This window comes from Syngnathus floridae, chromosome 2 (assembly GCF_059516105.1).
Source record: "Syngnathus floridae isolate MCC-2025c chromosome 2, RoL_Sflo_1.0, whole genome shotgun sequence".
Taxonomy (NCBI): domain Eukaryota; kingdom Metazoa; phylum Chordata; class Actinopteri; order Syngnathiformes; family Syngnathidae; genus Syngnathus; species Syngnathus floridae.
Window position 1 is genome coordinate 19,081,796 of NC_142414.1, and position 26,108 is coordinate 19,107,903.

A 26,108-nucleotide genomic window follows, 5' to 3' on the forward strand; every position below is an offset into this window, starting at 1 on the left:
TTAATAATAAATCCCAGAAAACAATGATACACAGTCAGTCTTTCTCAGGCATTGATCTGCAGCACTCAAATATGAACGGTCACCATAATTTAAAATGGGTTTGAACAAAAATGCAGTGAGAAGGTGTTTTTTCACTTCAAAAGAAAAAGAAAACTTTGGAAGAAAAAAAATCCAGTTTTAATTGAGTTTAATTTGAGATATTTGTACAGATAAACAACTGCAGTTTCATTTCCCTGAAGGTTATCGCAATGTTCAATAACTGGTGAGCGTTTTACCTTTGACCTTCCTACTGGGATGCAAACACGTCCTGTTCGATACAGTTTTTTTATTTTTTGCACATCTCATAAGATTAATACTGAAAAACTAAAATAGCCACAACCCCATGTGAATCTAACTGATTGCCTGTATTTTATTGCATCACATCTGCTGTTATAACAATTAAATCATTTATAATAAAATAAATAAAGTTAAACAATAATAGAGATGAGTTTGTGATCAAATTACGCATCACTGTAAGAGCTGTTGTCTGGACCACATTTGGTGCGCTGGCCCTTTAAGAGCGCCACGGCGCCTCTCAACTCACGGCAGACATTTTCAATGCAATATTTTTTTTCTTGCATAAATTATGTTCATGACGTAGTGGCAAAAAGCGCACATTTCTGTCGATTCCCACCGAGTTTGTGCCTCACATGGAATCTTGTGAGGCGCCTGGAGGCTTTTTTGGGGGGTGGGGGGGATGAGCCGAAGTGTTGGCATCGCGGCGAGGCGAGACGAGAGGCCAGATCCCCCAAAACATTGCAGCCCTCCTTCTTATCAATGCAAATGGCTTTTGTGTGTGCAGCCACTGCGCCTGTCTGGGAGCTGAGATGCATTTTTAATTAGCTGCGACTGAACCAAACTGTGACAAGGACATTTTTGGACCGGTAAGTTGGCCGTTGAAAAATAACAAAACAAACAAACAAAAATAATACCATTTAAAAGCACGATTCTTGTCGCCTGGTTCGCGCGAAGCTGTCAAACTGCGACAGGAAATGACTTTGGGTTAATATGCAATGCTCTGCATTAGCATAATTTATATATTTATGATAAAGAGAGACCGATTCATGACGGTGAATATGGCAGTCTCGTAATGATGTCCTAAAGTGACCGACGAGACTTTTATTGGTTCGAATGGCGGATGGGGAGGGGAGGGGAGGGGTGGCATAGCGACGAGACCATTTACACCCGATAAACTTTTGGCACACACGCATGTCTTAACTGCACACCGGTGGCGGGAAAAGGAGCACCACAATTTCATTTTTGGGCTTTGATTTTTTTTTCCATTCGCTTCATGCCCGCCATCAGTGGAAGTCCTCCAGCCCCCATCTCCTCTTCAGCCAAGTGCAACACAGTGGGGCCTGTTTATAGGTCCCTCTCAATAGTCTGCCCCATAAATAGCCAAGAATACTAAACGTTCCATGCAATTCCATCAAAATGCATATATTCAAATAGACCGATTTAACTCATTTGCAGCGCAGGAGGATAGAGGTGGTGCAGCCAAGCCAAGCCATGAAGTCTCAGGACCTTCCCGTCAGAGATGCCCCGCTTGCTGTCAACGAGCAGGTAACTCAATTTACAAAGACTATCTTCCATTTCTGCAGCCAGTTGAGATTTACATGCAGAACACATGCAGAACTCAGAGCAAGTTCATTAAAATTCCATCAGGGTCATTTTTTAGACGTGCACTTTTCAGTGGACACATACGGAACACTACTTAGAATGAGACTGCACACACACACACAGACACACACACACACCAACTACTGTGACTCTCCTCCATCAAACCAGATCTCTGTCAGTATCAACACTGACTTGTTAGAGGCACCAGAGTGCAACAGGCATCCATATATGTCCCAAAAATACAATAGTAGTAATAGAACACAAAGAGGAATCCAGATGTATTTGGTAACTACATTGCAAATTTATCTCCTTGACATTTTTATTATGGTGAATGACTTGTGAGACTTTTATGCAAACATTCAACATAGCCAGTTGCGCCTCTATTTGTGTCCAGCAACAGCACAAGCTTCAGATCGCTTCATTTCATGTCCCTTTCACATCACGGAGTTAGTGACTCTGCTGAACTGGGTGTTCATAAGGATTTGTGATTGCAAATATTAAAACAAGTTTAGCATTTTTGATTGTTGACCCTTAAGGTCATTTTCGCTCAGCTGGACATAGAGCTGACAGTCATCCGTATAGCAGTGAAAGGAAATGCCCTGTTTACGTGGGATAGAACCTCGGGGCACTGGGGTGGCAAATACAATGAAAACAGCAAGGGACCCAAAATAGATCCCTGTGGAACTCCATATGACAGAACACCAAAAAGTCCTGCCAACCAAATAGGATCTTAACCACTCTAGACTGCTACCAGTAACGCAAACCTAGTGCTGCAAATGACACATGTAATAGTCATTCGCCAGAAGGATATGATTTAAAACTCATATCAGGGCTGTCTCTGTGATACATACCTACTGTATATATGCATGCATATATGTATGTATAACATATACAATTATACAATATACTATTGTTTAATATGTGTTTTCTGTATCGATGCAGATCAGTTGGTTTTACCCTAGTTGAATAAATTAACAAAGTGGTCTGTATACCTGTTAATTTTTCTTAAAGAAACAGTTTGGACAGCCCTGCTTTAAAGCTTACATAGATGGCTCTATAGCCAAAATGTGAAAATAACAGCATAGTCGTTGACTCGCTGTCCTACTTTGTATGCTTTATGTATGATAAATTCCACCCTGCAGCCCTTTGCTTTTTTCATGGGCTAAAAATGGCTGTTGTGTGTGTGTGTGTGGATGGGAAGCATTTCTCTCTCTTTACTGGTGTGCCAAGGGATGTTTGAAAGAAAGCACTGCTTGAGCTGATCGTTGGCTGATGCTTTCCATTGTTTGTGTTTGTTTATGTTGCTGCACTCATGCTTTCCTTATTTGTATTTTAACATGCTTGGCTTCTTTGTCTTCCTTTAGCTGTTCACTGTCTGAGCGCAGAAGTCTTTTTTCAGCCATTTAAATCCTGCCATTTGCAATTCCCTGCCAGAGGCAACCAGGTATGCATCCTCTTTTCTCTGTCCGTCTGTCTGTCCATCTGTCACTCTCTCTCCCTCTCTGTGTGCACCTTGTTCTCCAATCACCTCGCTTCTCATTCTCAACCTTTCATATTTGCATTTCCTTAGAATCAAATTAGTCTGAAGGGAACTTGGCAGGAAATACTGTCCAAATCAAGTATCCCAAAGTCAGACTGAATGCTCTTGAGTTAGTGGCAACATGTAAACACAAGGAAATCAGACAAATGCGCCACAGTTGCTCCCCTTGACTTCAAATTTGCGTGAACCAGCGATGAACATAATAATGAATCTTTTGGATTGTTAATAATTCTAATATTTCGATGAAATTACTCCTTGAAGTAAGTGTTTTGTTTTCATTTCTATATTGACGGTAAAACTTTAGAATTTCCTCCCCCAAAATTTCCTCCAACTCTGAGTTGTATGGCGGCTGAGACATCATTAGCCTTGAGCGTTCCACGACTTGTCTCTGTCGTTCTCCATTTATCTTCAACTTTTCAAATCTTTTCAGGTTAGGCCTTGTAAGCTCCAAGTGTGATATTTCCCACTTTTCAGCTTCTCTTGAAGGCAGCATAAAGGCCTCTCTTGGGTACTAACTGTGATTGAGTTTTCCGAATTCCAAATGATAAATAGAACAGAATAAAATATGAGTCCGCCTTCTGTTTCGTATCTGACCATCTCTTTGTCTTCAGGTCATCGTGATGTCTGGCCACGAGACAATTCGTGTGTTAGAAGTCGGGGTTGATGCGTCTCTGTCTTCATCGGTACCTGAAGGGAAGACAAGTGAGGGCAAAACAGAGGGGGGAGGGGCTCAACCTGAGGGTTCCCGCCCACGCAATGACAATGCTGGATCCCAGAACACTGAGGAAGTCGGTAAGCTGAAGCCAGCCACACTTTTGATTTTCAATTTGCACTTGAAAGAAATGCGCCAAACTCACCACCTCACCCGATGTGCTCCGACAGTAGCTGGCAAACAGCAAGCATCATCAGGAGAAGCTCCAGCTCACGCTGTCCATACCCTCGGTCCAACGGTACCCATCAGTGTATCCTTGCCGCAGCCTCCCATGGCCACCGTGCCCGTCACTGTGCAAGGTTGTCCGCAGGTAATCATTATTAAAGTAATCAAAAGGAATATTAGCCATGCATCCATTTTGCACAATGTAAACAAAAGTTGGGTGACCTCAAAATTTCAAGGCAACAAACTAAATAAATTAAAAACAAAATGAATAAAATTTTAAATTGGGCAATTCAACTAAAGTTTTGCTGGTGTGAAAATTGCCCGCATTTTTAACAAAGAAATAAGAGCCCATAGAACTAATTTTCCCATGTATTGTCCCTCACTTAAAATTATAAGTAAAAACTCTTAAAATATTTGTGGAGCAAAAAAGCTTGCTTGCTTTGTTGTGCTAACTAACATTGTTGCCGTAATAAAGTAGTTTCAACCTAAATGACTCTTCTAGCCCCCCAAATATATACATTGTGTGTTACTGCTCTGTACTGACATCATCTGAGTTTGTGTGCTATTTTATCACACAGGTTCTATCACAAGAAAATCTGGCCACTCTGATGACTGGCATGTTGGCCCAGACAGGCTCGCTGGGCCAGCCCCTGCTCATCCCCATCAGCATGGCAGGTTCCATCGGTGGCCAGGGCGGTCTGGCTGTTCTCACCCTGCCCACTACCAATGTGGCCACACTGTCTGGACTCGCCGCTGCTGCCGCCACGCAACCCGCTAACCTCCTTAAGATGCCCTTTGCTGGCCTTCAAGGTAATGGTCATGATGACGGTAAACGATGATAATATTGTTTATTAGTTCAGTTTAGTTTTGCCCTGAAAACCTGACTCATAGTAGTAGATGTTGTCCCTGAAATATGAAAAAGTGTGATCACCTGTAATATTGATTCAAATAATCATGTTTGGTCATATCCCCCCCCAGCTGCGACAGTTCTAAATTCAGTTCAGGCTCCTCTACAAACCAGCACGCAGGCAGTGTTCCAGGCTCCGGCAGGTTCCATCCAGCAAACTTGCGGCTTGACGTCTCAGTCCACACCAGCTACGATCATCTCTGCCGCCCAAGAGGCAGCTGCTCAAGCCACACCAGCCGCAACCGTGGCCCAGTCCAACATATCGGTGGCTGCGCTGCAGACGGCTGGACTCTCCATCAATCCCGCACTGGTGAGGAAGACAAAACTGAGATTCACCCCAACTATTGCGTATTTTTTGAATTTTCTGTTTTTTGTTTAAATGTGCTTTTTTTGTCCTCAGATCAATGCTGCATCTTTGGGAGCACAGACCCAGTTTCTCAGTTCCCTCACCTCCAGTCCCATCATCACCAATGCCATGTCCAACATGGCGGGCATCACAAGCCAGATCCTAACAACCACACAGGGCCAGGTTGGTCTGAACCTAAGGCTGAAGGGAATAGATAAAAGAGGCAAGCGTTCGTAGGAAGTACATTCCCAATTACGTACTTCTAAGACAGCACTCGCAAAGTTCACTGCACTCTGTTCTTGACATTGAAAAACAGTTCCAGTGGTTCCTTAAAGTCTGTCGCTGGTCTCCAGCCATCTCTCGACAAACTTCCTCATCATGACCTTGAAAACTTGGTGCGAGTGGCTCACATAATGTAAACCGCAATTTCAGAATGGCTCCCTGACAGAGACATTTTCAGGAATCGACAGTAAAGAAAATATTTATTTGTTTATTTAATGTCACACTTGATCGGTGGGCAGTCACTCCAAATATCCAATAGATATCTGAATAGAAGCAATTCAAAAGTCAATGTCACGTTCCCTTTAAATGAAACATTACTTCCAATGTCTGGTTCCCAAATAATACGTGATCATGATAAGATGTTGTTATTGCTACTTAAAAAGAAAGTTTAGTGTTAACGGATCGTTTCTAATCCCTGCTAATCAGAAGTTGTTTGCTTATGTTTTTCCTATTCGACATCTGTTCTCAGGTTATAGGAACTCTTCCTTTTTTGGTGAACCCGGCCTCCCTGGCCGGGGGGGCTGCCACTCCGACCCTCCCCTTCCAGGGTCTGCAGGTCCAGACGGTCACCCCGCAGTTGCTGCTGAACACCCAGGGTCAGATTTTTGCTGCGGTCGGGAACGGAGCGGTTGCGGCTTCTGCCGCTGTTCTGCCCAAAGCTGCAGTGTCACCCGCACCTTCCAAACCAACCTCACAGGTACACATGATGCTGTATCTTGCCTAATTTGCATCTTTGGGTTGCAAAATGTGACTGATTTGTTCTGTTTGTACATGATCCTTCGCAGGCGCCGGCAACAGCTGCCACGCAGTTGCCGGTTGTCATCGCCCCGCAGCCGTCGGTACTCAAAAGCTCCACCTCGCCATCCTCATCGCTCCCCATCACCTGCGGCGAGATGGCTAAAGTGGGCCAGCTTGTCAGCAGTACGTACATCTGCCCTCTTGTGCAAACATGGATCACTATCAGTTTTATGTACCATGTGTATTCCGCCACCGTCCGGCAGAGCCCCATCAGGCTGCCAGCAATGAGGAAGGCATCAATCTGGAAGAAATTCGTGAGTTTGCTAAGAATTTCAAAATCCGGCGGCTATCCTTGGGATTGACGCAGACTCAAGTGGGACAGGCACTGACTGCCACAGAGGGCCCGGCCTACAGCCAATCCGCCATTTGCAGGTGAATTACACTTATTTTGTCATCTTTATTAAAACAGGGAAATTTATTGTTAAAACTGAAGATTTGCAGTGAAATTCTCCCAGTGTGTAAAAGTTATTCATCTTTCGGGTAAAGCTTCACGACAGTCTGACTTGTGCGTTTACATGTAATTGTAACAGCAAGCTTTGTTTTGTTATGTTGAGCTAGTTGATCACTTGTTAACCAGAAAATGAGTCAGTGTCATTAACCATTTGTACATCAATGCATCAAAAAAAAAAAACAACCTTAATGAAAAGTCTTTTCGCTCCAGGTTTGAAAAGCTGGACATCACCCCGAAGAGTGCCCAGAAGTTGAAGCCAGTGTTGGAGAAGTGGCTTGCCGAGGCCGAGCACTGGAACCAAAAAGGTCAGCAGAACCTGATGGAGTTTGTCGGCGGCGAACCATCGAAGAAACGCAAGCGGCGCACCAGTTTCACGCCTCAAGCCATCGAAGTCCTCAACTCCTACTTCGAGAAGAACTCGCTCCCCACAGGGCAAGAGATCACGGAAATCGCAAAGGAGCTAAACTACGACCGAGAGGTGGTGCGGGTTTGGTTCTGCAACCGACGACAGACGCTGAAAAACACCAGCAAGATTAACATTTTCCAGGTCCAGTAGAAAATGGAATTTGCAAATTTTGTTGTAAATACCCCAACATGAAGTTACACATTATTTAAGACTCAGTGCTACAATACTAAAGTGAGTTCCTGGGTTCTAAGGCTGAGTGTACGAGTGTGTACGGTCCTTCTATTAATGGCAACATACACGCAGGTAAGTCACGTCAATTTGTTAAGTGGCATTGTTGTTTGTTATTGAGTTCAGTGGAACCTCTAAAGTGGAACACTTTAATGTTCTTTTTGGAAAAAATGACTCCCAAAGTCACACAAAATATCAAAGTTTGAATGCGAGATAATGATAACATCGCAGGGATTTCTATTCAGCGTACATCAAACGATTAACCGTGGAGCATGACATCATTTAGTGTCAAAAGTAGAACTGTTGTTCTCCAGTGATTAACTTATTTTTATACTTGTGTGACAGTCAACAATGTTTAACTGTTCTTTTTAAAAATGCTAATAAAAATAATATTGATATTTTCAAGGGGACAGTTTGACCCAAAATTGCTTCAAATCGGAGTGACTTCAGAGGTTCCACTGTATCAAATTTATTGCCATAATGGACGATTCCATCTGCTGCTTGTCTATGCAGCTGCAACGCAATCCCGCAACAAGTCAGGGACAATTATCGGTTTGGTATTTCTTGATAATCATAAAAGCTCAAGTCAACTGTGTTGATTTTTATATACTTTCTACTAGTTGTTGATGTTTGAAGTTGGTACAAGTCCTAAGTTAATTTCAGGCCACTAATGCAAACTTTTGATACTGTTAGTCATTAACCAGTATGATTTGGTCACAACGTATTGCTGTTTTTGTGCCTTCTCTGTCGTCTTTCGGTGAGAACAAACTGCTCGTCATCTCAAGTTAGATGATTTTTTTATTTTATAAAGTTAATAACAATGTAACTTTCAAAAGCGCCCTACAACAGTAACACATTTTAGATAAATGTAGTGGCTCTAGTATAAATCAAACTGATGGAATTACATGAGAGTTCTGTGTAATGACTTGAAGATGTTGCATGTTCTGTATGTCTTTATTTCTACTAACTGCCTATTATGTGTGAACATATATGTTAATTATCAAGGATTCTTTGCACTTTATTGATGCCTGAGGAGGTAAAAATGATATTGTTTTCTACTGCAAAAGTTATAGCCATGTTGGTGGGCCTCATGAATTTTTTTTATTTTTATCAATATCGCAATGTAGCAACATTTTTAACGCAGATCAGCTGCTGTTATACAGAATAAATATGAATCATGGTGAATTAGAAGATCAAAACAAGATGCCATATGTTTGGTTTGCTTGCTATGTGCTTTATGGAAACAAATGCAATATTGTTAAATAACCTTAAATTAACTAAACTATATTAAACAAATAAAATGATAGAACTATGCTATCTATAACTATCTTATTTGACTAGAACGTCTGTCTTTGCAAGAAGTGAGGGAAAAAGTTGTTTTTATGTAAATAAACTGTCTTTACTAATTAACAATTGTTGATTTGTGATGATACATTTTCAGTTCATAACAGTTGATCTACTCAACGGTGAAAATATGCTTTTTTTGGGATTGATTTACCCCCCCAAAAATAAATATGTAGTACCAAGGTAAATTCACTGATTAAACCTATATGTGGTTCCCAGGCGCGAGGGGGCAGCATTGTGCCAAATAAAACAAAACGAAGGAGAGCCACGCACGGAAATTACAGTAACTCCGTTCGTTGGCCAGATAAATAAACAAAAGGAACATATCGTTCGATCTTTATTTTACGGCAATTTTAGGCTCGCACACGGTTAAAGAAATGTGGGTTATGGATTGTATGATGTTGTCGTGACACCTCATGTTCGGAGGACGCGCTAATTGTTAGGATCGCTGTTGCTAGCTGCTTAGCGTGACTAGCCCGACATGTTTATTTTAGTACTCGAGCGACGGCGCACGACGTGATGGCATGAAAATCTCGCACCATTAGAAAGCAACTGCGCTCCGCTTCGCCGTAAGGTAAAATATGGAGACCGCTAACTGATCAAATTGAAATAATTTATTAAGTGGCTAACAGTGTCGCGTGATCCATTACTTTACAGATGCGTGCAAGTTCAATGCACTGCTTTTACGGTTGGAAGTTAAACTTCGTTTTCTTCACCAAAGGTTAAAACGTGCTATCAGAACCAAAACCCATTGAGATCCGCACAAAGTCATCATGGCCTGGGCTCTGAAGTTGCCTCTCTCCGACGAAGTGATTGAGTCCGGACTGGTCCAGGACTTCGATGCCAGCCTCTCTGGCATCGGTCAGGAGCTCGGTGCAGGGGCATACAGCATGAGGTACTGAAGCAGTTTTAACTCAGCAGGACTCTCATACTTAACCTGCTATTATGCAGTCACAATATTGCTTGTGACTCAGCTGCAGCTGTCTGTGAAATCTTCACATCTGGGAATATAAGGCATGTGCGTGGTTCTGCAATCTGCATCTCCTGTTCATCAGTTGCCGACCAACTAGCTTGGCTGCATTTCTGATTGTATGAAGTGACAGTGTCTTTGCTTTGCTTATAAATGCCTGCCACTCTTTGTTTGCAAATGCTCTTAAATGAAGCACATTGAGTATGAAATGTGCTACATAAATAAAGCTGCCTTGCCTTTCTTTATACGGTGAAATATTCTGCCCATTGTCAAACTATCTGCATCATGAGCTACACTTTGCATTGTAAATCGTTCTGTTGAGAATACGATTCAGCCGAGATACTTAGATATTTGCTAGCACTGACTTGATTATGATTATAGGGAATAAAGGAATACACGCTCGATTGTTGCACTTTGCACTGTTCATGTACTAGCAGTTGTTCTGTGTTTGTCTGACCTTCAGCGACGTACTTGCCCTGCCCATCTTCAAACAAGAAGAGTCCAACTTGCCTCCGGACAGCGACAACAAGATCCTTCCCTTCCAGTATGTTCTGTGTGCTGCTACCTCGCCAGCCGTTAAACTGCATGATGAAACACTCACCTACCTCAATCAAGGTCAGCACGTGGATACCAGACATTGTAGTTAAAACGTTACATAATGGCCACTCTCATTTGTGAGGTGATAAATCACCAAGTCTGACTGAGTTTGTGTGAAATCGCCAACGTTGCCCAGGTAGTGAAATACGGAATTAATCTTAAGGTTAATGAAAAAAAGGTTTTAAAGGCAAGCAAAAGTTATGTATCATAATACTATAATAATATGTATCAGAATTCATGAAGTGGGATACTATTCGACGTGGAACAATTTGGTTTGGTATGATTCAGAAGGTTTACGTAGAAAATCAATTTACATTATGCATTAACTTGTCAATACTGTAAAGACAAGTGACACTATTGTCAGGTTTGTCATGTCAAATCTCTCCAGATCTAAGTATGCAATTGAATAAATTCAAAACCAAATAATCAGCAACGTCAAACCGATTGCTACCTATTCATGACTTTTTGATGGAACCAATCAGACTAATTCATTAGTTTGTACTGATGCTCTCACGTTTTCTAAATCATTCGTTACACCGCTACTAATAACAAGCAGTTTGTCGGGTCATCTAAAAGTTTGTAGTTTAACTTGATTTCTATTTTACCATGGAATAAGTTCATTTCTTTTGCATAATCTTTGAGAATGTTAGCGCAATTTGGAAGTCACCCATTGTCACGGAATAGATTGTTTCCCATGATGGAAGTTCCACATTTTTTACTTTAAATCCAAAAGTGCAATGATTTTCTATGTTAACCATGTGTTATCCCCTGTACACTTGTCATTGCAGGGCAGTCCTACGAAATTATAATGCTTGATAATCGAAAAATTGGTGAACTTCCGGAAATCTCTGGTAAAATGGTTAAGGTGCGTTACTCAGGTGCCTGTGTGTGTTATTTTTGCTATGGGTGGCCATTGGACTACTTTCAATATATTCTTTAATACTTAATTGCCAAGAATGTTACTGATCAATTGACGACTGTTTCATTCATATTGCTAAGATGGTATTGCATGTCAATGTGCAACAATTAGGGCATAAATACTAATCTATTAATTCCTTTTTTCAGGGTTGTCCTCAAGTGCCACACAAATGTCTGTAATATGCAAATGTGCTCTATCTAACACGCAGAGCATCATTCGCGTGGTGTTTCACGACCGCCGACTTCAGTACACAGAGCATCAGCAGCTGGAGGGCTGGCGCTGGAACAGGCCTGGGGATCGCATTCTGGACCTGGGTGGGTGCCTTAGAATCTTGTTTTGCAGACTTTTATTGGAACAGATCATTATTTCCTTGAGACAAAATCTGTTAGCAGAAGCTAAGCTAAGTTCTTTTCAGACTAGCATCCAATATTTGCATCAGCAGTGGAATACAGTGTTGTCAAATTTGCCCTTGCCTTATTTACAAAGCCTGTTGCGCATTGATTTGTTGCAGATGTGCCCATGTCAGTCGGCATTATCGACCCACGGGCTAACCCTACTCAGCTTAACACTGTGGAGTTCCTTTGGGAACCGTCAAAAAGAACCTCCGTTTTTATCCAGGTAGCACGATCCTCCTGATTGACTTCCTCTTCTTGATAGCGTTGCGCAGCTTTTCCCAAGATTATTCGGGTCCATTCGGTAAATTAGAATTGTCTAGCATGCAATTTTTTTTCAAGGGGTTTTTGACTTTGATATATATGCAAGAACCTTGTTGATTTTTCACCAATGCTAGGTTCACTGCATCAGCACAGAATTTACCATGCGCAAGCACGGCGGGGAAAAAGGGGTTCCTTTCCGCATCCAGATTGACACGTTCAAAGAGAACGAGAGCAGCGAGTACACCGAGCACCTCCACTCCGCCTCCTGTCAGGTCAAAGTTTTCAAGGTGATGAGTGGAAACCCCTGACGTGTTTGCTGGGGTGCGAGTCGGTGTCATCGGGTCAGAGACTTCATGTCACCTCTTTCAGCCCAAAGGTGCGGACAGAAAGCAGAAGACGGACAGGGAGAAGATGGAGAAGAGGGCACCCCAGGAGAAGGAGAAATATCAGCCCTCGTATGAAACGACAATCCTCACAGAGGTTAGTGTATTAATAACCTTGAGGTAATGTTCATGAAAATAAATCAAAGCTTTATTTAGAGCGGTCCACAAATGTGTCCTTATCAAATGTAATAGGAGAATTGTTGTTGCCAAGATGATTCAAATGATCGCTCTGTACTCACCAAGTGGGCTATTTACAAAATGTGACCGATAGACATTGAGAATAATTGTGATTTACATTTATGAACTGTAAATGTAAGTGAGCAACTCCTAAATGCCTTTTTAACCTTCCTTGTTTGGTCGGAGCCGCAGTCTTGGCACCACAATGCACAATGAGCCCATGCATGAACAGAACCTTTGGACTCTTGACAGTGTTCCCCCTGGCCCGAAGTCACCTACGTCAACAACTCACCATCACCGGCCTTCAACAGTACACCGAGCAGCTTTCCGGTTGCAGAAGGGTGAAAAATGTTCTCGATGCCGTTTGTGGTGACTCCTTGCTTGCTTGCTGACCCACTCCATTTGATCCTTTTTAGAAACGGATCACCAAACCACCAGCCTGAGCCTGTTGTTCAAGTAGCTGACGTAAGTACAGGTGACATTTGACTAGCATCGCCAGTTATAAGCACGGTTATAGTTCCTCTTTGAAAGGCTAATAAGTGTAATATTGGGAAACATGAAAACAATCAACTGTCATGAAAGTACAAAGTGATGCTGCTTACTGCTGTTTACTTGTTGAGGCCGCTAGTGACTTTATTTCCCTCTTAAGAATTTGTTACCTGCGGCGACGCCACAAGATGCTCAACAGTGGCTTCTCCGGAACCGCTTCTCGCCCTTCTCACGGCTCTTCACCAATTTCTCAGGTAAAAACTCGTTCCTCGCTCTACATTGCAGCAAGTATTGTGTATATGTCAACATAGTCAAGTGCTCTTCCAATTCACTCATGTTCTTGTTTTTTTGTGTCCGCTGAGCCGCTTTTAAAAGTCCTGAGTGGACATGATTGGCTTTTCCATCAGTGTTAATTTGCTTTTTGTGATTACCAGGAGCAGACTTGTTGAAGCTCACCAGGGACGATGTCATTCAGATCTGTGGCCCGGCAGACGGCATACGATTATTCAATGCGCTAAAAGGACGGTGAGTACATGGAGCCGGCATGCAGTTTGTCGATTAGTCGATGCAGAACGGGAATAACTGCAAACGCGCCTTCATATGTGTCGCCGACAGGGTGGTCCGCCCAAGGTTAACCATCTACGTGTGCCAGGAGTCGCAGCAGGCACGCGAGCAGCAGACCAAACATGAGAACGGAGATGCTGCGAACAACACGTTCTTTAGTCAGTACACATGGAAAAAAGAAAAGAAAGATGTTTGGATGGAAATTTAATATTTTTCCTCAATTGAAAATGAAAGACAGTCAGTGTCTTCTTGGCTTTTAGAGTATATTTTGCTATAGCATACAGTTTTTGTATTACTACATGGAGTGATACTCCAACAATTCTCCTAATGGTCAGTTTGATGTTGGGGAATACCTTCTGTTGTTAATATAGACAAAGCACAGACCACGACAGTACAGGCCAGATACAATGATAGTACCAAGAGTTTTTTTTTTTAAATATTTGCAATTATTGACAGGTATACTTTGTATTTCCTGCTTGCAGTATATCATGCAATCTACCTGGAGGAGTTGACTGCTACCGAGCTGACAGAGAAGATCGCTCAGCTCTTCAACATCTCACCTCGACAGATCAACCAGATCTTTAAACAGGGTCCCACTGGTATCCACGTGCTAGTCAGTGATGAGGTGAGCTCCTGATATTCTAAATGATTTCTTCATCTTCAGTAGACAGCAGGTGGCAAAATGGTCACCCCCCCCCCAGAGATCGATTAAAAAAAGGTGGATTTTGCTGCTTAATTCATGTTCCACAAATGCAATTTTAATCTGAATAGTGAGTGGTAGTCCCGCGTAAAATATATTGTAAAGATTTTTTTATTTGACTCCCGCTTTAAACAGACAGTAGTCTTTAAACTGAGTAGTCCGGGGGCCGTCGCTTGGCTCTGGATCTTTGCCCAGCCTAGCTGTCAAGTCATGGGCGGAGACACGCTGGGTTGCGGTGCTTTTCTGTTACTAACCTGTTGGCAGAAGCGCAAAATGGCTCAGTCTCATACCCATTTTCAGAACTAGGCAGATGAAATATTTTATCTTTGACCCTGGATACTTTAGCCACCATATATAGGCCGACCATACAATCAAAAGCAGGACGGTAGATTTGAAGGTTGAGTGCAAGCCAGTAGACGTGTACTGATTTGCTCTCAGTGTGCACTCGTTGAAAATCCTGAATGATGGTTGATGAAGGCAGCGCTGTATGCATTTGGAAGCATTTGCATTCATTATTTTCCTTTGTCATCTGCCTGCGGTGCAGTGGTGCACTTGCTTAATGTGAGTCATTAGCCTTTCCTTCTGAATTTTGAACATTTTCTACTCTTCTTCTTTGACGTCCTAGATGATTCAAAACTTCCAGGATGAAGTTTGTTTTGTTCTGGACACCATGAAAGGTATTGATCTGTCAGCGTTTTCTCGATTTAGTGTCTGTTTTTTTCTTTGGCTGTGGCAGTCATCGCTGTTGTTGTTGCAGATGACACGAATGACGGCTACCACATCATCCTGAAGTGAACTAGATCCAGTCGGTCCTCTCAACTATCTAGCTTCACCCTCCTCGCTCTTTCCGGATCACTAGGAAACGCCGCAGGAAGCCTCTTGAAGCTGTTCGGCGGAACACGAAGCACCTGGCCTTTTCATGTCTTTCTTGGGAGGGAGTGACTCTGTTACCACAGTGACACAAAGCACATCTCCCCTTGTCACCCTGCTGTTGTCTCGCCAACATGGCCGCATTTTCTCACCTCCTTTGCTCATGTTTGGCTGGTGTGACCGCTCCGTCTGGTGTGCCAAAGGTTAGCACTCTGTAATCAAGGTTTTCATTTTTAAAAACTCTTGAATACAACTCAAATCAGTGCTAAGAGAATATATTGTGCCGGACGGGGATGGAGCTAAAAGACCAGCTAACAGCCAGTTACATCTTTAAGGGGAAGTGAAATACAACTATTAACACATTTAGCATCTACTAGCTAGTAGTTGCACTAATTCTGATACTTTGAATAGTGACTAAAAACTTGGTGGGTGCAAATGATGGAGTTATTTAGCACAAAAACATTTTAATTAGGCTTTCTTGGACAACAGTACATTTAAATAGATTTTAAGTATTTTCCGCACATTACTTTTAGAGTTTTGAAGTCTCTATTTGTATCCATTCAAATGCTAGCAATACTGGTAACATGGGTCACACCAGAGTTGCGTGTGAGAGTTCCTTTTCTGTCTCTGCTTTTATGATCATTAGACATTTTTTATACCTGTCCCATCTGTCAGCCTTGGTACAAATCCGCATCACCGTGTTGTCTCGTAAATACCAGAAAAAATAAACACCTTTTCATAAGAAAAAAAGGAAATGTCAGTTATTGTAGTATGTTTATTGTAATATGTTGTCCTCTTAGCGGTTGAGAAAATGCCCATGGATACCATTTTGGGAATTTTTCTGGTTGTTGCTAAGATTTGAAATGTAATCGACAAAATTATTCCAAAAAGACAGACAGACAAAAGACCATCATAAAATAAATATTTGTACAAAAAGTCTTCTTACTTGCAAGTAGGTTTTTGAACTTACTAAGGTTGGACTGGGCTTATTTGATCCAGAAGGAAATTGTCAGTGACTTGTTTTTTCAATTTTGTCAATCAATATTTACAATAATCCACCTCTTATTATTTTATTAATTTCCTATTGCTAACTTAAAGTAGCAAAGATGAGTAATGCACTGACTGAGGATAGGCGTTTCTGAAAATTGATGGATGGATAGTAATTATAACGATTAGACAGCATGCCAGTCGGACAAAGGCAAACTCAAACACTCAATTTCCCAACATTCCTTGGCGCAGAAGCTAAGCGTGACGTCACTGCGAGTATATATATGTCCGCCGGGAGGAATTTTTGGGCTGCCATTGTTACAATCTAGCGACCGGGTCCGGCCGGGGCGAAACCGGTTCAAAGACCGTCTTCTCGCCCCAAAGACGGCCGCGACAATTGACACCGGAAACGTGTGGTGAGCGAGAAGACGAAGATCGACCCAGCGGACCGTTCCCCGGCCCATTGAGTGTGGTGGAGGAGGCCAGCGAGGAGGTGGCGAAAAGGACCACGACTAAAGATGTCAGTGGGCTTCTCCATTTAAAAGCCCCTGTCAAGAGCAGGCAAAAACTTCACGATTAAAAAAATTATATATATAAAATACAGCGCGGAAATAGACCCCACCTCCCTCCTGGTAACGTGACGACCACTTTGATATCCGTTGAACTACATCCTAAAGAGGGCTGCGGTTCGTTTTTTTTTTTTTTTTTTCCTTCCAGCTCTACAGAACAATGAGCCCAAGTAGCCTCCTCCAACCGCATCGAAGAAGTAGTACGCGTAGACAATCACTTTAAAGTCTATTGCTGCTGGTTCCGGCACCAGAAAGGCGTCTAACAGGGTGCTCAATATAACCCATGAACACAAAGGAAGAGAAAAGAGCAACGAGCTGGTTGCAGTCAAGTTCCCCTTAGTGACCCAGGTAAGAAAAGCTTCTTTGTCACTGTGAGCGTTAAAATACCGTGTGCACGTGAAAACTGATTTTTGCATATACTGTGGATGCAAATACTAAGTGCTGTCATTCATATATATATTGACTGTTCTTGCCAGAGTTGGACAATACTGCTCCTGCTTTCTGTAAACTGCACCGTCATCAGCAGCTTCTATCTATCTATACATCCTTTAGTAGTAGGTTATTAATCTTTATTCTACGGTCAGGTATTTTGTTGAACTGTCACACAAAGCCAAATCACCAAAAATAAACAAGTCATATGACCAAATGGTAAAGATATATACTTTGAGCTTTTCATCGGTTAGAAAAGGGTGACAGAAAACATTCCACTTGGAAATCCAATGAATGATTACTGCACACATCCTGACAGCTTCTCCGGGGGGTTTAAATGCGGTAAAAATGCTGCAATACAAGGTTGCTTTACAGCACTGTACTTGCTTCTCCTCAAAAAATGACAGCATCGTTTAGCAGAGGAGGCACTAGCCGAATTGATGGCCCAGCATCCAAAATGTGTTTTGGGTCAGAGGAAAAAAAGCTGTCCAATAGGCAAACAGTGTGTTGGTAAAAAAGTCTTTGTGATTCCTGTTGATTGTCATGTATATTGATGTTATTGCCATACAGTACTTGATACCCTGGAAGCTCTACAGTGGGACACGGTCCTTTCTAGAATGATCATTGACGTAAGATGTGTTCCCATAGGAAATAATGCAAACAGAAATAATCCACTCCAAGGTCAACTATCACCATCATAAAACTCTTACTATATGTGCCAGACAAATTTCAGGGCGGGTATCACAAAAGATATAATATCCAAACTGCTACAAAGTTCCCCCTTTAAAGTAATCCCCCTGGGCTCAAACGGACTTTCCCAGTGTAGGAAACGGCCAAATGGTTGGTTTTGATATGCAATATAAAAATTCAGGCAATAATTGTCTGCATTGCCTTACTATTTTTGTTTTCCGAATTCCACTGGATCATTTCTGAATGATGAACCAAGTCAACATTAGAGAAAATTGTTTTTTTTTCTTCATTGGCTGAAGCAGGTTCATTGGCCTCCTCACGTCTTGATTAAGTCACCATGGTAACCGTTGTGTTGGCTCTCACCATCTCAAAGCTTGCTGTGTGAACAAATGGCCACATGACATGTTAAACCAGTCAATCATCAATTCCACTTCCAGTTAATGGAAAAGCTTAGTCATAGTACAAGGACAAGATCATTTTTGTCTTATGTAACAACGCTCCGATATTACCTTGCTGGTTTGAGGATGGATTTTACATCATTCTAAAATGGTGTGCTGGTCATGTCTCCATTCCAACACTTGAAAAAAAAACACTGAAGTGTGCATGCTGTAACTTGAATTTAAAATGTAATTCCATTTTAGCTAGTTGCCATGGTGATGCCTTCAGTCAAAATTAGTTTGTGAAAAATGGGGGGAGGTTGTTGCAAACAATGTTACAAAGCTAAGATGAACACTCTGTCTTGCTGTCTACCATTATTTTAATTGTTATTGATTATGTTCAGATAATTCATATCAAATCATATCTTTGCTAAATTAAAAGCCTCATTTGAGGAATTTTGTTTAGAAAACACAGGATATACTTTTCTTGTTGCTGGTGACAAGCCAAAACCCCATAAGTAAATTTAATATAGTTTCAAAAATATAGATTATTCAATCTACTTGTGTGGGTGTCATTTATTCAGCACCAGATGTTTTCCATCCCTTCTTTTTTTACCTTGGGGAGGGAAATGAAAAAAATAATTAATAAATACCTGGGATTGAACGTTTGTGAAAATGGCTAATTTCCCGCATGGCAAATTAGGGAAATTTAACTAAACAGCCCATCCCTTTTTTAGAAACCCAACTGCAGTTTTTGCATGCAAAAGTTTATCATCCTTTAACTTTTTTTTTTTTTTTGCTTTGATGATCACTGGTGCTCACTTGTGCCCTCAGACACAGTTTCCATGGAGGCAGGTTCTTCTCTCAGCCTCAAACGACGATATGAAGAGGTGGACAACGGCTCTCCCTTTTCTACACCCAAAGACTCTGACGATGATATCTCCAGCAGTGACAGCGCTGACAGCTGCGACAGCCTCAACCCATCCTCCAGGACAGAATTCACTCGTAAGCGGGGGGGGGACATTGGTGCAAATGTAACAAATAAGCATTCATTTCCATCCTGAATGTTTCTTCCCCCGCAGCCACCTCAATCCTCAGACAGCACAAGCTGTCGCCTGGAGGCAAGAGGGTGCGTTTCGATGCCGTTACAGTGTATTATTTCCCCCGGAGGCAGGGCTTCACGAGCGTGCCCAGCCAAGGGGGCAGCTCGTTGGGCATGGCCCACAACCACTCCTCCATCCGACGTTACACGCTGGGCGAGTTTGCTCGGGAGCAGGAGACCAGCCACCGACACACCTTACGCCAACACCTGCGCCAGGAGAAACTCAACGCCCGCAAGCTGAAGGTACAGAAAGCTGTTGGTGCCAGTCTCTAAATAGCCACTTAATTGGGTACGCTAGAAACCAGTCCACCAAGCGTTTAAGTTATGGACGAATTACACTGCAAGAGTCTTTTTAAAACACACCGGCATATTTGATAGCGCTTATTTAAGCATCCGAGATGCCGCACACTTTTACACCATGGCCCGTCATGGTTTTGTTGATGAAGCATGAGAAGTCTTAGGAATACTTCATTTTAGGGAAAAAAAATCAAAATCTTACAGTCCGCTACATTTCGGGCAAAAAGGGCTGCAGCTTAGCAAAAGGAATTCAAAATGGGCTCAGCAGTGGATTGATTCTCTGGGGAAAGAAAAGAGAGAGCACTGCTTTCCCAACCTTTATCAAGCCAAGGCACATATTTCACATCAGTGTCTGTATTTGTTTTTACTCCACACTTTATTTACTTTAGCTGGGTTGACTGTCGTACACAGCTGACCAGGAACGGCACGGTGGAGTGCGCCCAAGCCGAACTGCTTACTCTGGACGACGTTTCGGATGAGGACCTCGACGTGGACGCCGTGGAGGTGGACGACTGCTTCTTCCTTCAGCCGCTGCCCACCAAGCGGCGCAGAGCCCTTCTGCGAGCCTCTGGAATCGCACGCATCGACGCTCGGGAGAAAACGGAGCTCCGAGCCATCCGCCTGTCCCGGGAGGAATGTGGCTGCGACTGCCGTCTGTACTGCGACCCTCGACACTGCGGCTGCAGCCAGGCCGGCATCAAATGCCAGGTAGGGTGCTCACCTTTGGATCCTGGTTAACCTTGTTTGATTTGACTATCTTGGCCACGGACGGACAGACTCAGGCTTCTATTTTCCTCAACGACGTAAGTAAATTGAAATGCAATTCTTCACCATGGACTGCAAAGGGTGAAGACTTGTGCTCTGTTGGAGTTTGGTAAATCATTAAGTGTTTCTGGAACTAAGATGATTTCATGTAATTGCTCCCTTGCGCAAAAAAAAGGTAATTGATGTAACCTGATAGAAAAACATAACTAAAAGTTCAAGTGTTTATTCTCAACCGAAATTCATTTTACAACAGTTGCATGATTCAGTCAGGTAAGTAACAAGGAATTAAAAAAAATGTTGTTGCTCCAGAGAGCCAAAAGTTACAACTCCCTGTAAGCAGTATATTTTTGATATAGTTAAAGAGGTGAAGTTGGAAATAACACGATTGTAAAACAAAATCTGCGCTCTTGTTTCATAAATACAGCTTAAAATGTTTTTTTAAAGTGAGCTGATTACAAATGGCCTCCATTAAGCCCACAAGGTTATTATGTGTATAAGCTTTTTGGATTTTTTTGGGCTTTGCCGTTTGGGAAGTTACTCATGTGTAAGTTGGGCTTCTGCATGGTTGTCGGTTCATGTGTTCCTACAGTGTAAATATTTTTAGGGTTGAACAATCGAGACAATAGCGAAGCCTGTTTTCTCCTTCAGGTGGATAGAATGTCCTTCCCATGCGGTTGCTCCAGAGATGGTTGCGGAAATTTAGCGGGCCGAGTCGAGTTCAACCCTCTTCGCGTTCGAACGCACTACCTACACACCATCATGAAGTTGGACCTGGAGAAGAGGAGGGTGCTGCTACAAGTGCCCGGAGAGACATACGCCGAGTCGGACCGGGTGTCCTCCCCGTTCTCCGCTTGCTCCGCATCCCCGGGCTCGGAAGAGAGCGGGGTACGTGCGTGTGTCTCGGAGGCGGAGGAGGACATCCTTGAGCGGGAGAATGAGACCGCCGTGTTGCACCTACAGAGTGCCGAGGAACAGGAGAGACGGGAGAGGGAGGTGCGGGCAGAGGAGCCGCAAGTGGAGGAGGTACTCCTGCAGGGGCCTTTCCCGACTGGGACCGCCGTGCTCTGCATCAACCAAGAGGAGGAGAGTCCCGCAGACCTTCTCAAAGACTCCGCCCCTCTCAACTACTATCAACTCAGCTCCATAGAGCCAGCCACTCTGGAGCCGACAGAGGAGGAGGTTCAAGAGGCCCCAGGGGACGAGCCTTTCCAAAGTGACCAATCGAAGCTCAGCCATCATGAAGGGTGTCTCGAAGAAAGTGTGCAAGTAGCAGCGGTGATGGACCCGCTTCCTCCTGACATTTAGCCCGCGCTTCTCCGCAGATGTTTTGCACAAATATAAACACACTTTGCATTGAACTCAGTCGTGGATGCTGGAATGCATGGAAGATCAGGAGTCATACGCTGCCGTATATGCAGTCACATGACTTTCATTGTGAAATGTGTTGGGGGTGGTGAACACAGCCTTATGCAAAAAAAAAAAAAAAATGCAGGAGAAAGTCCTGCTTGCTAACTTTAGAGACATCCAAGAGAAAATGTGAGTGACATAGCTAACACTTTGTAACGCAGCAGACCTGCCCGTGCTGCAGTCAAGCCAAATGACGGCGTAAACTGACCTAATAATCCTGGAAATACTTGTTTTCTCGTGTACTGTACAGCGTTTGTGTGATTGCGAGGCCGAGATCATCTGCGTCAGCCTTTGCTCGTCTTTCACAAACGCCATCTTTGTGTCGTAGTTGCAATGCCTGTGATATTATCAAGTCTTTGTCTGATGGATCTCTTGTGGATGAGGCGCCGTTGGAAAAGATCGACTTTCATCCACTTGGAGTTGTGCTAGAACCCCGCCTGAGCAGATTTCTGCATTACTTTCACCACACTGCTGGAACTCCACGTGGTCTTTGAATGTTTACATTCGGATCACAAACTGATAGCCACTCTGGACCTCTTCTAGGCAGAGAGGCAGGCAGACAGACAGTTGTACTTTGTATTCTGCAAGGGGGAAATAAAGATTGGACGAGACTACAAGCAGTGGCCTGCTGTAGAGAGCAATGCGAGGCCTTTTCTGGACCTGGTCCAATATGTCCTCAAACAACCCCTGTTGGACGCTACAATACCCGCAGTCCAATTTCAACACATTTGTTGTATGTGGGCCTGCTCTAAATTCTAATGTCTCACTCTTTCAGAGTGTAACCTTGGATAATTCGAAGAATCTCAGTTCTAGAGTCAAACCGCCGTTCTATGGTGTAACCTTAGAGCTGCCCTTGAACTGTGCCATGTCAGTCTACAATCTTTAAGTTGTCACCTAACACTGTCCTGGAGTGTGGGGCTGACTTGTTTTGAAGTGTTACCTCTGGCCTTTTTCTAGACTGAGACAAACGAAAGACAATCAACAAGGTGTGCAGAAGCTGGATAAAGATCCAGATCATTTTAATCAGGTGTGATTGGGAAACGTCTAAAACATCCAGGAAAGGGGTCCTTAAGGACCAGGATTGAACTTTCCCCTTCTAGAATATGTTCTAGAGCAGTGGTTCTTAAACTTAGTGGAGGTACCGAACCCCATCAGTTTCATATGCGCATTCACCAAACCCCTCTTTAGTGAAAAAAATATTTTTTTCAAATTCACGACATCAATGTTTATTACTGGTGCACGAAATGAGCCATGCATGAACGTCACCTTGTTCAAAGAACAGAACCGACACAATGCATGAACTCAAAACAAATTCTTCTGTTGCCTTTGTGAGACCAGTTCAGATATGAGTTGTCACGAATTTACACAAAAAATCAGGTGTGGTTGGACCTCCACAGTGGAGCCTCTCCCGAACCCCTGAGACCGACTCACCGAACCCCTAGGGTTCGATCGAACCCAGGTTAAGAACCACAGGTCTAGAGCATTAAAGGGAGTCTCCCACAGCCCAACGTCAGGCCAGATGTAGTGTAAATACCAGCTGTTGTGAGTTGCCGCTAAGGTTGCTCTCTAGACTCTGGTCATCTCTTGAGTCCGACAGTGGTCATGCTCTAGAAAGGGGGTGTCATACTCTGGCCCACGGGCCAAATTTAGCCCGTAGTGTAAATTATATTTGGCCACGAAGACAAATTGTGCATCAACTTTGTGTCAAAACTAAAATTGCAAATTGTCTTCTAGAGATGACGCTATTTTTATTACCATTCGTGTTTTCAAAAATTTTAAACGTTTTTACTAGCTGACTCTACTAGACTTTACTGTATATGTATAATATGAGGCCGTCGTACATTTAGTATTTGGGTTGGCAGTCATAATGGAAGGAAACTGACTACAATGTGGCCGGCGACAAAAAATGAGTTTGACACCACTGCTCTAGAATCTAACCTAGATAGGTTCCAGAGGTTTGACTCCAAACCAGTTCTTGAGTGCACAGTAGCACCTGTACTAGAGACAAGTAAACGGCCTGCTCTGGACTGGAATGCTTCTCCTCTTCTGGAATGTCACCCCTGGCCTGTTCCACACCAGTGTAGTCTCACCTTTTTGATCATTCGTGTTCGCTACTATAGCCTTGGCTCATTTTTAGAGGGTCTGGAGGGGAGCCAAAATTTGTAGTCTAATCCGAAGCCAGATCTTGGATCCAACGCAGTCTGTGTGAGAATGTGTCACGAGTGTGACACTGCTGTTCTAAGGTCAAAGCGCAACTGGCTCTTGAGTGATATTTCTGGCCTGTCCTAGAATATAGCTTTGGGACCTTTCAAGACTATTTTATAAGCTCTTGATTCCAACCCCACGTATATTAGAATCCAACACTAGATTAGGTCTTGAGTGTAGCTCCTGTACTGCTCCAGAGTGCAACGCCCAATTATTTCTGAAACAGCTACCTTGACCTGTTCTTCAGTTTAGCCTGGGATATGTTCAAGAGGAGTACCACAGACCTGTTACAGTTAATATGTCCCCGTCTGTTAAGTCGAACCCGTTCTAGGGTGCCAGGCCAGGTTTGATCCAGAGTGTAACAGCTAGCCTGTTGTACAGTCAAAATCCCTCACGTGAAATATGAAGTATATCTATTGATACTCGTCTAGTGTAACGACGACATTTTATGCATCGTCGCCTCTGAACAAGAGATGTGTCATATGAAGAAAAGAGCATTTTGAGAAAAATGTGACATTGTGTGTATGTGTGTGTGTCCATAAGTGTACTGTATTTAGAGAGCTTGGGCAACATAATAATGAGAAAATTCTGTGTTTTGGAAAGGTGCTCATGTTACAGACTTGACTGCCCTTTCCTTCCACACTCTGTAACTCTTCATACAGGAGGTCAAGGAAGGTGACTGCTGCTTTACCGCGACACATTCTTGTGCTGATGATGAAATCTCGTTGTGACCTTTTAACTTTTATGCTATTTAAATGTCTTTAAAAAACACACTAAACCATCTTTTATTTGGGATGTGCTGACATGTATGAGAATTTGGTGTAATTTTTTTGCCTTTTATTTTTTTTTGTCTTAATCCAAGTGTGCTTCACCAAAGCAGTGGTCTTCAGAGGATTACCGTTTCCATCACGCTCGGCTGTTTTCGATCACTTTTAGCCTGGGACCACTGCACAAGTATGTGTGTGTGTGAGCAAAAGATAAGTGTGATTGCTGGAAAGACTCAAATGAGCTGTGGAGAGCCTCTCTCATGAAACTGTTCCCTTAAAGTGGACAAAAGAAGGTCTTTTTCTATATAAAAATAAAGTGCACATTTAAGAAATGTACTGTATGTGTGCTGTCAGTTTTAATTTTCCTCACACACACTGCGATTCCTTAAATTTGCTCTTACTTGTTAGGGCAGTAACTCAGTTATTGCTATTTACATATTGCCTTAGAAAGTGTTAATTGTAAAGACAATAAAACCCCCACTAAAATATATCTATTAATAAACATACAAAGTATATTTTTTAACTTATTCCACCGATTCTATTTATTACAATATAGGGCTGAAATGTTTTGCATACAGCGCACATGAAAATATTCAGGTCAAATATCTATTTAATATTTCGTTACATATACGTTTGTATTAAAAATTAAACAAAAAAACTATTTTGTGTTTTGTAGCTCCAATAGTGTTTCCCCATTATGCTTCATTGGGTGCAGTACGTTTAACGACCAGCGGAGGGCAACACCGACTCACTGCATGGCTGTACTCGTCAACGCCAAGCCATGTCACAACTCTGGGCCGAATAGTGCTTGCTTGGCAGGAAACTCTATAAGCCGGAGGTCAAGTAGCCCCATCACGATTATATCTATACATTTTTTACTACCATCAGTCTCCATTTATCGATTCCAAAAAGTGAAATAACTGAAAGAATAGCTTCCAGCTTTGTAATTAAATCCATCCCATTAGCTCAGTGTTTGGCCCTGTGCCCGGCTTTGTTCGTGGTGGAAATTTCATAGAATGCGAATGTGCTCACAGCCGAGCCGGGCCCTCTGTGCATTAACAGCAGTGGGCAAAATAATGTGAACGTGCTTGATTGTAGAGAAAAAAGAGATGACTTCACCCCTCAGTATCCGAACTGTACATTCCTCTTAATGAACCTCTCAGGATACTCTAAGATGAAAAACTTTGATTTGAATTTTTTTGGGGCACTTTACCCCCTCTGACTTTTTGAGTTCGTTTCCCAGATGGCTTTCAACATGGCTCTAAGGTTGAATTGAGATACCTATCAAATTCCTCATGGATTGTCTATACTCGTACCATGTTTTTGGAAGCCGGAGCACGAGGAGAAAGC

General features: G+C 42.8%; 3 protein-coding genes across 4 annotated transcripts; all 3 read left to right on the forward strand.

The window, feature by feature from the left end:
* The first annotated feature begins 551 nt into the window (after nucleotides 1-551).
* On the forward strand, nucleotides 552-8,811 carry pou6f1 (POU class 6 homeobox 1). The gene is given in 13 exon segments (XM_088369632.1): nucleotides 552-923; nucleotides 1,513-1,602; nucleotides 3,024-3,059; nucleotides 3,061-3,103; nucleotides 3,811-3,991; nucleotides 4,082-4,221; nucleotides 4,655-4,886; nucleotides 5,055-5,293; nucleotides 5,384-5,512; nucleotides 6,081-6,308; nucleotides 6,397-6,532; nucleotides 6,613-6,781; nucleotides 7,071-8,811. Coding segments are annotated over 12 exon segments (1,905 nt in total). The 5' UTR covers nucleotides 552-923; nucleotides 1,513-1,576; the 3' UTR covers nucleotides 7,417-8,811.
* Nucleotides 8,812-9,073: 262 nt separating this feature from the next.
* tfcp2 (transcription factor CP2) lies at nucleotides 9,074-15,923 on the forward strand. 2 transcript variants are annotated; one of them, XM_088369417.1, is made up of 16 exons: nucleotides 9,074-9,412; nucleotides 9,496-9,733; nucleotides 10,272-10,423; nucleotides 11,194-11,270; nucleotides 11,533-11,638; nucleotides 11,836-11,942; nucleotides 12,115-12,267; nucleotides 12,350-12,460; nucleotides 12,793-12,881; nucleotides 12,957-13,005; nucleotides 13,190-13,283; nucleotides 13,464-13,554; nucleotides 13,645-13,751; nucleotides 14,076-14,218; nucleotides 14,919-14,970; nucleotides 15,051-15,923. In XM_088369417.1, exons 2-16 carry the CDS (start codon nucleotides 9,612-9,614, stop codon nucleotides 15,086-15,088), a joined length of 1,491 nt encoding a protein of 496 aa, XP_088225543.1. In that variant the 5' UTR covers nucleotides 9,074-9,412; nucleotides 9,496-9,611; the 3' UTR covers nucleotides 15,089-15,923. The 2 variants fall into 2 exon arrangements, with proteins under 2 accessions (XP_088225543.1, XP_088225542.1); XM_088369416.1 differs by having other exon boundaries at nucleotides 9,560-9,733.
* Nucleotides 15,924-16,429: 506 nt separating this feature from the next.
* Nucleotides 16,430-25,094, forward strand: csrnp2 (cysteine-serine-rich nuclear protein 2). The gene is made up of 5 exons (XM_088369250.1): nucleotides 16,430-17,067; nucleotides 19,050-19,220; nucleotides 19,298-19,560; nucleotides 20,026-20,322; nucleotides 21,028-25,094. Exons 2-5 carry the CDS (start codon nucleotides 19,061-19,063, stop codon nucleotides 21,682-21,684), a joined length of 1,377 nt encoding a protein of 458 aa, XP_088225376.1. The 5' UTR covers nucleotides 16,430-17,067; nucleotides 19,050-19,060; the 3' UTR covers nucleotides 21,685-25,094.
* The last annotated feature ends 1,014 nt before the right edge of the window (nucleotides 25,095-26,108 follow it).